The sequence below is a fragment of the Nycticebus coucang genome, chromosome 8 (assembly GCF_027406575.1).
Source record: "Nycticebus coucang isolate mNycCou1 chromosome 8, mNycCou1.pri, whole genome shotgun sequence".
NCBI classification, from domain to species: Eukaryota; Metazoa; Chordata; class Mammalia; order Primates; family Lorisidae; genus Nycticebus; species Nycticebus coucang.
The window spans coordinates 109,964,551-109,978,034 of record NC_069787.1 but is presented as its reverse complement, the minus strand read 5'-3'; the positions used below and the strand labels follow the sequence as shown (position 1 = coordinate 109,978,034).

Genomic DNA, 13,484 nt, shown 5'->3' with positions numbered 1-13,484 from the left:
CCGGTGGAGTACTCACAGGCAAGAGCAGGAAACAACAGTGCAGTCAACCCACAGAATTGTGACTTCAGTTGTGCTAGTAAAGCAATTTACTAGGTCCTTACTGGCAGAATTAAGATAGAGCCACTGTTCCTTGCTGGCGGTTCAGGGTCTTACTATAGAAAGAATGATGTCTGTGCTTAAGAAGCTGCTAGGTATTGAGGGGTTTGTGTCCACTGTGCCCTAGAAGGGTTGGTGGCTGGCTCAGAGACCAAAGCCAGGTAAGTGGAAAACAGATCTCACTTGAGGCCACAGGGATCAGACTTGACAAAGTACCCAGGAGATCTCCCGATTAGTATCTGGGAGCTGAGGTGGAGAGGGAAAGGGCCTGCCCTGGGTGCTGGAGGGTTCCATCATCTTGTCCTGAGCTTAGACCAGGGTTTTTCAACTTTTTTATCTCATAGCACACTTGAACCTATAGTTAAATTTCCACAATACACTTAAATTATGTTGATAAAAAAAAAGTAAAGAAAGAATATACATGTGAGCTTTGAACTTTCCAAAATAATTTAAGTGATGATCTTTAAAATTTTTCACAGCACACCTAAGATCTCACAGCACACCAGTGTGCCATGACACACTGGTTGAAAGTCACTGGCTTAGGGCGGTGCCTGTGGCTCAAGGAGTAGGGCGCCGGTCCCATATGCCGGAGGTGGCGGGTTCAAACCCAGCCCCGGCCAAAAACCACAAAAAATAAATAAATAAATAAATAAGTATTTAAAAAAAAAAAGAAAGTCACTGGCTTAGAGGCTGACGAATGGGAGAAACATCAGCCAAGGGACTCCCCCCGCCAATGCCCTGAGCTTCAGATGAGAGGTTGCAGAACTGGGGTTACACTCCACAGACATCCCCTTGTTGGGGGCACAGTGGCCTCCAATGCCCCACACTGCCACCACCCTGGCCTGCTCAGCCAGCAAAGCCAGACAAGCCTGAGCTGGGGACAGTGGGGACATGAGGTATGGTTAAGGGACACTAAATGATGAGTGAAGGAAGAGAGGAAGAAGAAAAATGGAAGAGAAAGGTAAGAAACCCAGGGAGGGCTTCTGAAATGCCCTCTCTCCAACCTGCCTCAGCTGATCTGCTCTGCACCTGCTGGCCAAGAAGGGGGCAGGTGAAGCATCACCTGGGGGTCTAAGAGCAGCTCATGCCCCCCTCCAATCTGTGCCTTGACCCCCTCCCTGGGCCATGGCAGAAGGCTCCTCCAGATCCTGGCCCCCTCCAGCCTCTCTTCTCCCTAACTTTCTCCCATGGTGGTAGAATGAACTCCTCAAAACTCAAATCTAATGCCCCCTTTCCTACAAAACTGTGGCAGTCCCCATGGCCTCCACAAGCTATTTGCAACATCACATCTGAGCTATTTCCCCCCCATGGCCAGGAACACCTGTACTATCTACCTAGTGTTTTTCTTCTAAATGACTCACTTTTTGACTTAAATAAATGTATTTAAGTCATTCTAAGCAACAATACCCATGACACTGTGGGTTTGATGTGCTGTTTATAAGTTTTTCCCAATGTACATTAAAATAATTACATAACTGAAAAATGTAAATGTTCCTCGTGTGTCACATGAAATCATCCTACTGATGGTGTTTTACTCTGAAACCGTATTGGAAGTCTATCCGTCAGAACATTTGGATTGTGAAAACTAGGAACTGAATCTGATTATCATAAGTGAAAAGAGATTTTATTAGAAAGCTGTGGGGGAGAGAGGAGCTTCACAGGTTACAGAGGAAGGCAGAAGATCCAAGTTCACAAAGGATAGGGCCAGAAGGTCTGGTCAGTGGGTGAAGGGGCCACAGGAACCGGACTCCAGCTCCCTCCGTGCAGGGCACCGAAATGAATCCCAGCCAAGCGTTATCTGTCTCCACGTCACTCTGGGATTCAAGTTCCCCTTAGCTATTGGATCAAATGCAATTATACAATGGATATGGCCCCATCAAAAAACTGCTGCTCCCATTTAGAGGACTCTTGCTTCTCTCCACTGAAAACCCCCTCTGCAAAAAAACAAATGTTCATGGGTACAGCAGTTTGCCAACTTCACATGTCAGGTGGAAATAATTTTGTGTCTTTGGAGCAGATTTGGTTCTTTGGGAACATTTTTATGTTCATTCATTTGATGTTGAAGCTTTTTTAGGAGGAAGAGTGGGCATTAAAGGACATGAATAACATTGTAATTGTCTAGCTTTTAAAAACAAATCCAATTTAAAACAATGACAAGCATGTTCATCATTACAATATCCTGATTACTTCGGCCCAAAAGAAATTCCTTCTGGCTCACGTTCTGCCACCAGTTTGTTCCCGCCTGGTTTGACTAGAAAGTTCAGAGTCAAGTTTGGGTCCACTGATAGTAACTGTATGGTTTCTAGCTTGATTCCATTTTTCCATTTTCCTTTTTACCATTACTCCTTCTTCAACTCTATCTACTTTCTTTTATTCAACGCTGTCTGCTTTTGGAGGCTTGCAAGCTACCCTAAGTATGCTACATAACAAGCTGGGCGGTATAGCTGACGGTAACCACAAGGAAGGCAAGTTGCGCACATTCACACACAACCCGGTGAAATGGTCTGCTTTCAGTCTCGGTTTTGGCCAAAGCTCCATAGTACCCAGAACAAACCAATAGGTGTCAACGACTCCCACATCTCACAGGTTGGTGCTAGACCACTCAAACAAGACTCCCATAAGAGAACGTCAAAAATCGCAATCCTTAGCCCAGTACCACCTTGAGGGTATTAAAGAGCTGATGTTGCCAAGGCTGAGAGGTTTCAGAAAATGCTGTTATTGAAATGTGAAATTTTCCTCTCCCTCCCTCCATGGGGAGAAGCAGGAGGACAGCACACTTACCAGGGAGTTGTGGGGCGAGCGGAGGGAGTACATGGTTTCTCATGAGTCCAGGGGATTACCACTCTTAGAACACCTGTTCCACAAACTCAGTCTCAACTCACATGGTTAAGATCAAGGAATAAATTCTTCACACAACATTCATCCCAGGGTCCCTGGATACAAGTCGACGTGATTTCCACTGGAATCATTTACTTCAGATTGGACCACAGAATTGTTCTGCATTTAACAAAATGCCCCTCCACTCAGAAGCCTAGACTCCCCCTAGGGTTCTTAGAATTTTATTTTCTTGATCTGGAGGCTTTCCAAATTTCCTCTCATTTTGCATTTGGCTGGCACTGGTCTTTTTAGGCTCTGAGGACTTTCTCACAAAACATGTTGGCAGAGGCCATGCCCTGTGGCTGTCAGGTATTTGCAGAGTTTGAATAGGGAACGGGTAAGGAAGAAAATGAAAAAGAACAGTGGTGGGCCCAGGCAGCCAGGAAATCCCAACATACAAGTGTTACGAAAGTCTGTGAAACCTCTTGACTAGGTTATCAAACCAGAAATCAAGAGTGAAAAATCCGTGCCTGACTTTTTTATCAGCTGGGATGTTCAACAGCCCTACTCTTCCATGAAATGGAGTAGCTAAGAAAAGTCAGGGCTCTCATGGGGAACCCACCCACCTCGTCAAACTGGTAACCGCTTCAAGACTGGGCCTTTCTGCGTCTCCTTAGTGATAGGTTGTAGTGAATGTTCAATACATTTCAACTGTTGTGTTTGTAAAAACAGATCGTGCAGTTTAAAGCAAGTGGTATGAAATTCTAGCAGAGCAATGCACTCAAGAGTTGAATGTTTTTATTACAATTACGGAAAAACTAACAGGTTCAAATAATTGATTCAAAGTCAGAAACTGTTCCTTGTTTGGTATTCTGAAGTATGGCTTTAGAACATTATCTTTCCTGAAAATAAAAAGGCAACAAATGAGATTTTTTTTTCAATTGTTTAATTATTTTTCATTCACCTCTGGGAATGTGCCTGATAGCTCAAAAAAAAATGAGCTGTATCAAGACATCCTAGGGTTCCTTATTAATTCCACACACATTTCTAAATAACCCAACAGGATACACTGCCAACAACAAATGTTTCAGTCTGAGAAACAGGTATACTTAATGTTAAATTTATGGTTTGAGGATAAGGCTTGACATTCCACCTCTTAAGTTTTTTTTTCCCAGAAATTCTCAAAGGTAAATGTTGAAGGACTTTTTAGAAGAAAAAAAAAAGTTATGTTTTTGGGTTTTTTTCAATGAATTATCAACCAAGGGGAAAAAAATAGGCAAAAGATTTGAACAGACACTTTATCAGTAACCAATTCTCTTTCCCACATTTGGGAACTTCTCCAACATGAGACCAGAGTCCATATTCCACTAGAGAAGCCCAAAGGCGGCTAAGACTAACATTCCCAGACTGCATTGCATCTGGGACCCTGTGACCTCAGCTTGGCTTAGTGAGCTGTGTGCAGAGGCTGGAAGACAGAAGAATCCCGTCGGTGGCACAAGTGGCGCCTGATGACAGTCTATGCTGCCATGCCCGTTTCCACTATTCTCTGAGCCTGGCCCACCTGCTTTCCTATGGATTCGAAGCTGTCCAATAATTCTTTTTCTCCTCAGTCAGCACAAGTCAGTTTCTGTTGCATGCAACCACAAACCCTGAATCATACAGTGGGAACAAGTGCTTGGATAAGATGCCAGACCTCAAATGTCCCTCAGTCTCCTACCTAAATTACGGAACTAACACTAACTCTATTTCATCGAATTCTTGAGAAAATTACCCTATAAAAGTGCCAAATCCTTTGGAATTGTGAAGTGATATGGACAAAGCAAGTGTGTGTTACATGTTTTTGAACCAGCTTATTTGACTAAAAGTGCAAATTTCAAAGCCAGAGGACAACAGAAGACTCCGTGCAGAAATGCTGTTCCACGTCTGGGTTCCATTTCCTTCAAGCAGTGGGCAGGGTCCAGCCCACCAGCAGCCTGCCTGGATTTCAGAATTTATGGAGCCACCTAGGAGAAGAGGAAGATTTTTTTCACAAACCCAACAATGCCATCTAAAGCTTGGAAAAGCATTCCACTTCGCCCTAATTCCAGCTGTGTGTCATAGCTTCTCTGTGCCTCTCTGCCTGCCCTGTATCTTTTCTTAAGCCACTAGGGGAAACACGGGCCCTGGCTCTGAAATGGGTCCGTGTGATGCCTTCTCCCAGCTACAACCTTCACGCATGGCATCTGAGGTAGGGGCTAGGGATGTGGTGATCATGTCATAGAGAAGGACCCCAGAGGGAAAAAAAGCAGAAAACACAGGGAAACCCTAAACCTCATTCCTCATTCCTGGAAGAAAAGGTCGCTTACTAGGAAGAAATAAAAGAAGGAAAGGCAGCATATCTAGAGAATAATCCTGCATTAAGATTTTCCTTTTAGTCTTACAAGGTTGAAATGACCACAAACTTCAGAGAATACACGTCTCACACACTTTCATTTACAAATCTGTCAGACAGCAGCATATCCCTTCACTGCAAATATGTCAGAGAAGATGAACAAGAGATTGACTCTAGGCTGGCACCACAGGGAAGGAAAAGAGCCACCAGGGGCTCCAGGGTATCAGACCCAACAAGCTGCTCTGAGTTAACATTTCTCTGCTGGTGTCAATGACTTGGAAAGTCAATTCTCTCCACCAAGCCCTTTTCATAAGTTATGATGCCCCAAACCCATCTTATTTTTCACACCTGCAGATAACAGAAAATTCTGCAAATCAATCTGTCACCTGCTTGTACTCACATGTCTCCAAAGTCACACATGTGGAGATTCCTTTTAGGGGAAAGTGCTAAGAGAATATCAAAATCTGGACGCACACAAGGGAGACCTGCAGACCCGCTGCTGTCTCCACAAACCAGGCACCTCTTACAGGGCCCAGAGAGAGAGCAGCGGAAGGGTGACTTGCCCAATTCTGCAGGCTGAATTAGTCCATCCTCCCACACTGGTGGAGGGAAGACCCCAGGAAGCAAAGGTGAGCTCACAAGGTACTTACAGAATTACTATGAAGGCAGACAGTGCATGGGGTCCAGTTCTGACCTCTCCCTGTGTCCAGTGAGAGGGTAACCTCAGGCCTGTGCTCCCAAGGTAGGGGACGTTGAGCAGCACCCCAGCTTGCCCTACCACTCCCCCAGTGCCCAATGAAAGGCTTCCACTCAACTAGAGGGGAGTACTTCCCCTGCACACTTCAAATGTGTGCAGCCCCCTGGCCACTCAAGTCCAAACAGCATCTGCTCTTCCTAGACAGTGTGACACTGCGGGGGTGTGTGGGGGGGGGCCTTGCAGACCTTCACTCACCCACCATACCTCTCATGTCTCTGTACTTTCCATTCTATGTAGGTCACTACGAAAGTTTTGAGAAAGACTGTTATGGTCTATTATTTCATTTCAAAGGAACAGTCAATAGCATCCTTTCTGAGTCACCCGTGTGAGTTTCAGCTTGCTTGGTTCACTGCCATTACTAGGGAAGGCTTCCACCTGGATTTTATGTTTCGTGATTTTTCTGTATCTCAAAACTTTCAGAATGACCCACATATACAGTGCATCCCCCACCCACTCTACCGGACTGCAGCACAAAGAACCAACTCTTCAGAGAGTTTCAACAATTTGCGTTGGCATTTTTCAATATTATTTCTAGATGAGACACAACTTTATTACCATCTCCAGCTGCCCTTTCCAATTCCAATATTCTCATATTCTGCACATCCCAAGAGGCCCCTTTCCTGACAAAGATATTTACCTTAGATGTGTATAACTTCCAGGACTCTAAAACACGATCATAAAGCTATTAGCTAACATGGTGGCTTTTAGCTTCTTGAAAATAGAATTCATATCATTAAGTCTTTTAGGATATTCATCTTTGCACAGATTTTCTTTATCCCTTATGGGGGGGAACTTATTATAGACCATATTTTAGATCTACCAGGGGACCCACAGAAATGAGGTCTGTGTGGCATTTTATTAGCCCAATAGATTATGTTCAAGATGGAGAGGAAAATAAGCAAGTTAACATCCCCAGGAGACTTGTAATGGTCCAAAGCTTTCTCTTCAGGCTGAGACAGGAGGGAGAAGCCCTGGCCTGGGCAAGAGAAAAGTCAGGCTCCTAAATCTCTTCTTGTAGGGCTCCTGGAAAGGCCAGAAGGTTGTTGCTTTTCTGGAAACCAATTCTTAGAGGTCCCTTCTGGATTTGGGGTTGATCTAGACAGTGATTGTTAAACTTGAGCTCCTACCAGAACCATATGGGGTGGGGGGCTGGCTTGTTGAAACACGAATTGCCAGGCCCCATCAGAATTTCTGGCTCTGGGGTGGGGCCTAAGGATCTGCATTTCTAACCAATTCCTGAGGCTGCTGATGCTACTGGTTTGGGAACCACACTCTAGAACCACTGGGGTTTTAAGAGGGGTCACTGCCTTAGGACACTCTACAGGAGCCAGTAAACATGGGCTCTTACAGACACCAAATCTAGTGTCTCCTTGGGCTCCTGGCCCTCAGCCACCAGCTGGGTGCACTGACAGCCCTCCTCCATAGGAGTATAATCTTACCAGGAGAGCTCCCAGACCCCTTCTCTTTGACCTCAAGTCAAGTGTTGTCCAAGCAGCTCCTTCCTCACCACAAAGACAGGTGCTCACTGGCCCTGTCTGTTGTTTTTTCCTGTGCCAAGATCAGCTCCTAATTTGTGGGGCCCAGTGCAAAATGAAAAGATGAGGCCCTTTTTCAAAAATTAAGAATTTCAATACACTGATAGTAGAGCACTGGGCCAAGCACATGTACTTGCCCCCAGGGACTGAGCCCTGGGCCCCAGCAATTCAGACCAGCTAGTTCTGATTTCTTCCCTGCCCCATCCTCCGATCTCCCCCATGTCTTTGTAGGAGAATCCATCCTCTGCACCATGCCTCACCTCCTTGACTCTACACCTTCTGCCCCTCAAAAGAGGAGGCTGGGTTTAATATCTTCGGAGGGAAATATAAATACCTGTCATCGTTGTGAAAGGCTCCTACTCTGATACAGCAATTCCACTCCAAGGGATTTATCCTTCAGCGGACAGATTCCTTGAAGTGCTCTCACAGTGCTCAAAGCCCGTGCACTGATAATGTTTGTAACAAGAAAAAAAAAAAGAAAACTTAAATGTCTATCAATAGTAGCTAAAGTGAGACAGAAGTATAGCCAAGATGCAATAAACATAAAAAGTTGAAAATGCATGTGTGTGTGTGTGCGTGAACAGGAAAAAAGAGAAAAATTCAGGAAACCTAACCAACTGTTAGCCACTACTAGGAATTTTCACTTTACAGATTGTACACTCTAAATTTTAAGCATTATTATGTCTCTTAATATTTCTGAGTTAAGTGTAGAACTAAAAACACTGAAGAGTTTTACCCAAACTGTTTTCACCCAGAAACCTTGGCCACCAGTGTGGGCAGCTCCCAAACTCCTGGGCCTGTGCCCTCCAGCCCTCCACCTTTCACTCTGCACGGCTCAGCCCTGTCACTGGCCACCCTCCCTGCCCCCAAGCCTCTTAGGTACCCGACCTAAGCCTGATGACAGCTGGATGTGCCACACCTGAATATCTCATTCTCCCCAGAAATGGGCTCCTGTGAAAAACCTAATGAAAAAATAGAAGAAGCATTTATGAAGTTTCTTTTAGATCTATTGTCTTATTTATTTTTTCACTCTGAGGTAGTAGATGTGTCCTTATTTTCACATTTGGATTTTGGCTATGAAACAGGAGGCTCGCTTGACACCTCAACGTTAAAGGTGTCCCAAGGTATACTCCAAGTCCCATCTCTATCTTGATTAAACAGTGGCTTCTCACTTAACCAGGTCCAATGTGGATGTCCCTCCGTAGCAGGCCACCTTCTGCTTGGTCATTCAGAGTCCCAGGTCCCTGTATCTTTTGCCCGCCACCCACTACCCACACGTCCTCAGCACAGAGAAAGAGAAAGACCACAGAGGAATACAAGGGAGCTTTTATAGGCCTGGCCTGAAAAAGCACATTCCTCTGGGCACTGGAAGAGTGTGTGCTAGACAGAACAATGGCCCCAGAGATGTCCATGTCCCAATCTCCGTGTGAACTGTGAATATATTACCTTAAGCTACAAGGGACTTTGAGAATGTGATTAAAATGAAGAATCTTGATAAGAGATTATCTGAGAGTATAATGCAGGTGGGCCCAATGTGATCACAGAGGCAAGGGGGCCACAGGAAAAGGAGATGAGAAGGTCAAAGCTGAGGACTCTGCTTGAGAATGGGGGGAGGAGCCACAAGCTGGGGAATCCAAGTGGTCTGAGAAGCTGGAAAAAACAAAGAAATGGATTCTCCCAACACCTCCAGAAAGAACCCAGCCCTGCCAACACCTGGATTGTAGACTTCTTACATCCAGAACTGTAAGAAAACACTTTTGTGTCATTTTAAGCCACTAAGTTTGTGGTACTTTGCTACAGCAGCCATGGGACCAATGCAAGAGATCCAGCTCTGCTCCAAGAAGGAAAAGGCAACAGAATTTGGAAAATAATAGTGGTCTTTTCCTCACTGGATGAACCCATCCCCTCCTTTCAGCTGGGCTTGTTCTGACAGACTCCAGGCTGGTTCCCCTTGAGCCACTGTCTTTCCCACTCAGCTGCCAGAGTGAAACTCTAAATTATATGTCAGGTGACGTCACTCCTTCAAAGGAGTGGTTCTTACAGTAGAAAGTGCAAAATTCTGAAGTCTGACATTCCAGATGCTCTGTAACGTGGCTCCTGCCTGCCTTTCCATCTGTACCCCTCACACACTCTCTCTGGTGAGCATGAAATGTTGAGATGACAAATGCCAGATGTGGTCCAGGGCTTCTCCTCAGTTTCCCCCTAAGCCTCACCTCAGGCACCACCTCCCATCAAAAAAAAGAAAGCAGGAGAAGGGCTTGCAGATGTGTGTGAGGGGAGGGGAAAAAGACACTTCATATATGGATAAATACAACCCAAAAGAGCTTGTCAAAGTCTAAATCACTAAAAGTAAAGCCCAAATTTTTATTGATTCCTTTGGACACCAAAATTCCTTAGCATGCTAGGCTGGACAGTTGTCCCCGCCATCAAGTCACACTTATAGATGTCCTTGGTGGGAAAGCTAATCCACAGTTCTTCCCAGGGAAATGCCTAGGGTGTCCAACAGGAGACTAAGGGACTTGGAGAGATCCAGAGCCCATGCCTGTGGCTGAAAAGTTACAAGCAGAATGAAGACAAGCTCGGGTAAAAGTGGAGAGGCCCAGTCATGTCCTCTGTCACCACCCTGGTCCTTCTCAGCCCAGCGCTCTGTCTCCACTCTTGTCCCTTTACTCCACAGGGAATGCTCCAAGTCTGGGCTGTGTCAGGGGCTCTGCGCCCTGTTTCCTAACCCCTGTTCTTTCTAAATGACAAAGGACTGCAAGTCACTCAATCACATAATACTATAGACCTACAGAATTTCAAAATACATGTTTTTAGTAACTCTTGAAAAACTTTTGGAAAAGGAGGGAGGATAGTGAGAAATTATCTGTAAAGTCTACTAACCTACTACTACCATTTTAATATATTCCATTTTAAACGTTTTTCATATGCATATTTTAACATAATTAATAAATACAATTTTGCATCTGGCTGCAGTGTCCTCCCAGGCATCATTTAATGGCTTCATAATATTATTTCCAGTAAATTCTCAGCAATCTACCAAAATGCTCCCCTCCTTTTAGATGTTTTGAGCTACGTTTAATGTTCCACTTTGCAAATTAGCTCTGAGGTTGCACTTTTTTCTATATTTTAAAAATTATCTCCTCCGACCAGATTTCCAAAAGTGGAATTTCTGAGTCAAAATGTATAACAATATTTAGAATATGATCCATTTAGTCAAACTGCATTTTAAAAGGTTGTACCAATTTAAAGTACATTAAGCAAAGGAAAAGAATATGGAATTAAAATAATTTTTATCTCATATAAATGTCTAACAACCATTTCAAATATAGTTGTGTGACTTTAATTGGCAGAAAGGGGAAAAAAAAAAGGTGTTCTGGAGTTAGAAGGAACCTCAGAGACCCAGCAGTTCTTAAACGTGGCTACACTAAAGTTAGAGTTACCAGAGGAGTCTTACAATATCAAGAGGTCCACTAAACTTCCTTGGAGACCTGGCTGTTTTAGGTCTGCAGTGAAATATACAAGATGAGCATGGAGAATTTATCATATCAGAAAATAAGAAAAACTATGAAAGAGGAATGCTGTGTGTCAAAAAGATTCAGGAGGCCCATCAAAGCATGAGCGGATCAACAAAACGTGGTTTATGTATATCATGGAGTACTACTCAGCCACAGAAAGGAACTAAAGATCTCCATCCTAAATGAAGTATCTAAAGAATGGAAAAACAAATACCACATGGACTCGCTATTAAATTGGAACTAAGTGATGAACACATGTGCACAGAGGGAAGTTAAAACTCAGTGGAAATCCAGCAGGGAGAAAGGGGGAGGAGAGGAGAGGTGAAAACCTGCCTAACAGGTAAAATGAACACTTTCTGGGTGATAGACACACTTATAGCCTTGACTTAAGCATTGCAAAAGTGACCCATATAACCAAAAATGAATTGTACCTCTAAAATATTTTCCTTTTTTTTTTGGAGACAGAGTCTTACTTTGTCACCCTCGGTAGTATGCCATGGCGTCATGGCCTCAGCAACCTCAAACTCTTGGGCTCAAGTAATTCTCTTGCCTTAGCCTCCTAAGTAGCTGGGACTATAGGCACCCACCCACAACAACCCAGCTGTTTTTTGAGACGAAGTCTTGCTCTAGCTCAGGCTGGTTTCAAACCTGTGAGCTCAGGCAATCCATCCGCCTCGACCTCCCAGATTTACAGGTATGAGCCACCACACCCACCCCCTCCCCTGTAATATTTTGAAACTTAAAAAAGAGGGGGCCTCAAAGAGGCTTTCACTGGCCAAAAAGAGGAATTAATTCTAATGATAATAATTGCAGTGGATTAAAACACTTCCAATATATTAAAATCCAGACCGGGTGTGGTGGCTCACACCTGTAATCCAAGGCTGGAAGATCACTTGAGCTCAGGAGTTTAAGAACACCTTAAGCAAGAGAGAGATCTCTGTTTTAAAAAGCCCAGAAAATTTAGCCAGACATTTGTATGTAGTCCCAGCTACTTGGGAGGCTGAGGCAGGAGCATCGCTTAAGCCTAGAGTTTGAGGTTGCCATGAGCTATGATGCAACTGCACTCTAGCACTTAAAATGTTGGAGGCGAGGGTAACCTATGAGTCAGGCCTTCTATCATGATACCTGATACAACCTGGAATAAAGGAGTAGGCAAATTTGATCCTGGTGCGTCGTAGGAAATGGTAGGTTGACCTTTGATGATGAGGGAAGAGACTAAGAGCGATTCACTCCTACCCTGACCCCAAAAGGAGCAAATCTACACTAGAAGACCTGGCTGCTCCCTGGCCCAGAAGCTGCGGGTGCCTTCTCACTCCTGATGATGGACGTAGGAAGCTTAGGGCAGATATGGCTCACTGTCTCTCCTTGTCACATTTATTTTGACATTTGGTATTGCTCCTTAATCAAACACAAGATTTAGAGGATAAAAATCTTGAGGTGCAGTTTCTGATTAACTCCCATGCAGGAGGATCCCACAGCATTCCATCTCAAGAGTTGTTTGGGAGAAGAATGTTCCCCCTCAGCATACACCCAACATACAGCAGAGAAATAGAAACCTGTCTATGTGGTTTCTTGACTGTAGAGGACACAGCATGGCTTGGCTTGATTTTTAAAAAACTGGCTGGGGGCAGTGGCTTATACCTGTAATCCTAGTCTTTGGGAGGCCAAAGTGGGAGGATGGCTTGAGAGCAGGAGTTCAAAACCAGCCTGGGCAACATAGCAAGACCCCATCTTTTTTAAAAAATTTAAAAATTAACTGGGCATGGTGCCACACACTTATAGTCCTGGCTACTTGGGAGGTTGAAGAGGGGGCTTCCCTCTTGGGGGCTCAAGAAGATTGCTTGAGCACAGGAGTTTTAAGATTGCAGTGAGCTACAAAGACGCTACTGCACTCTAACCCAGGCAATGAAGCCTGTCTCACACGCACACACGCAAATCATCAGAAATGTCTTCCCTTCTATCTTCCCCAATCCTCATCCCACAACACACACCCACATGCCCACACTTGTACATTTATGCACAAAAAACCCCTAACCTGGCAAAATTACACATAAAAATTGAAAGCAGCTGAAGTCACCCAAAAATGTACATTTAAATTATTATACAATTTCTCTCTTCTATAAATAGTATAGGGTTTTTTTAAAAAGGAAGTTACAATAGATTCATCCTGGGAGCCTGCCCTCCTGCCTCAGCTGTCAGAGGAAATCAGTGTGGATCCAAGGACAAGGGTGCCACTCAGTGTGGCTTGTGCAAGTTAAGATTGCTTTAGACTGGCAAATCTCCTCAGATGACTAGACCAGTTATTCACTCATCTCTACAGCCTGCCAAAATCGGCCTGTTTTATAGATTTCAGAAACCTCCCCAGCAGGGAGCAAGTAATTTTATCCAAT

General features: G+C 44.3%; 1 protein-coding gene across 1 annotated transcript in view; it reads right to left on the bottom strand.

The window, feature by feature from the left end:
- Positions 1-3,805: 3,805 nt before the first annotated feature.
- The window catches only part of U2SURP (U2 snRNP associated SURP domain containing), a 73,200-nt gene continuing 63,521 nt past the window's right edge, over positions 3,806-13,484 (bottom strand). The window contains exon 28 of the mRNA XM_053599202.1: positions 3,806-4,916. Within this exon, the coding sequence (XP_053455177.1) occupies positions 4,898-4,916 (19 nt within the window). The 3' untranslated portion in view covers positions 3,806-4,897. The remainder of the gene's footprint in view (positions 4,917-13,484) is intronic.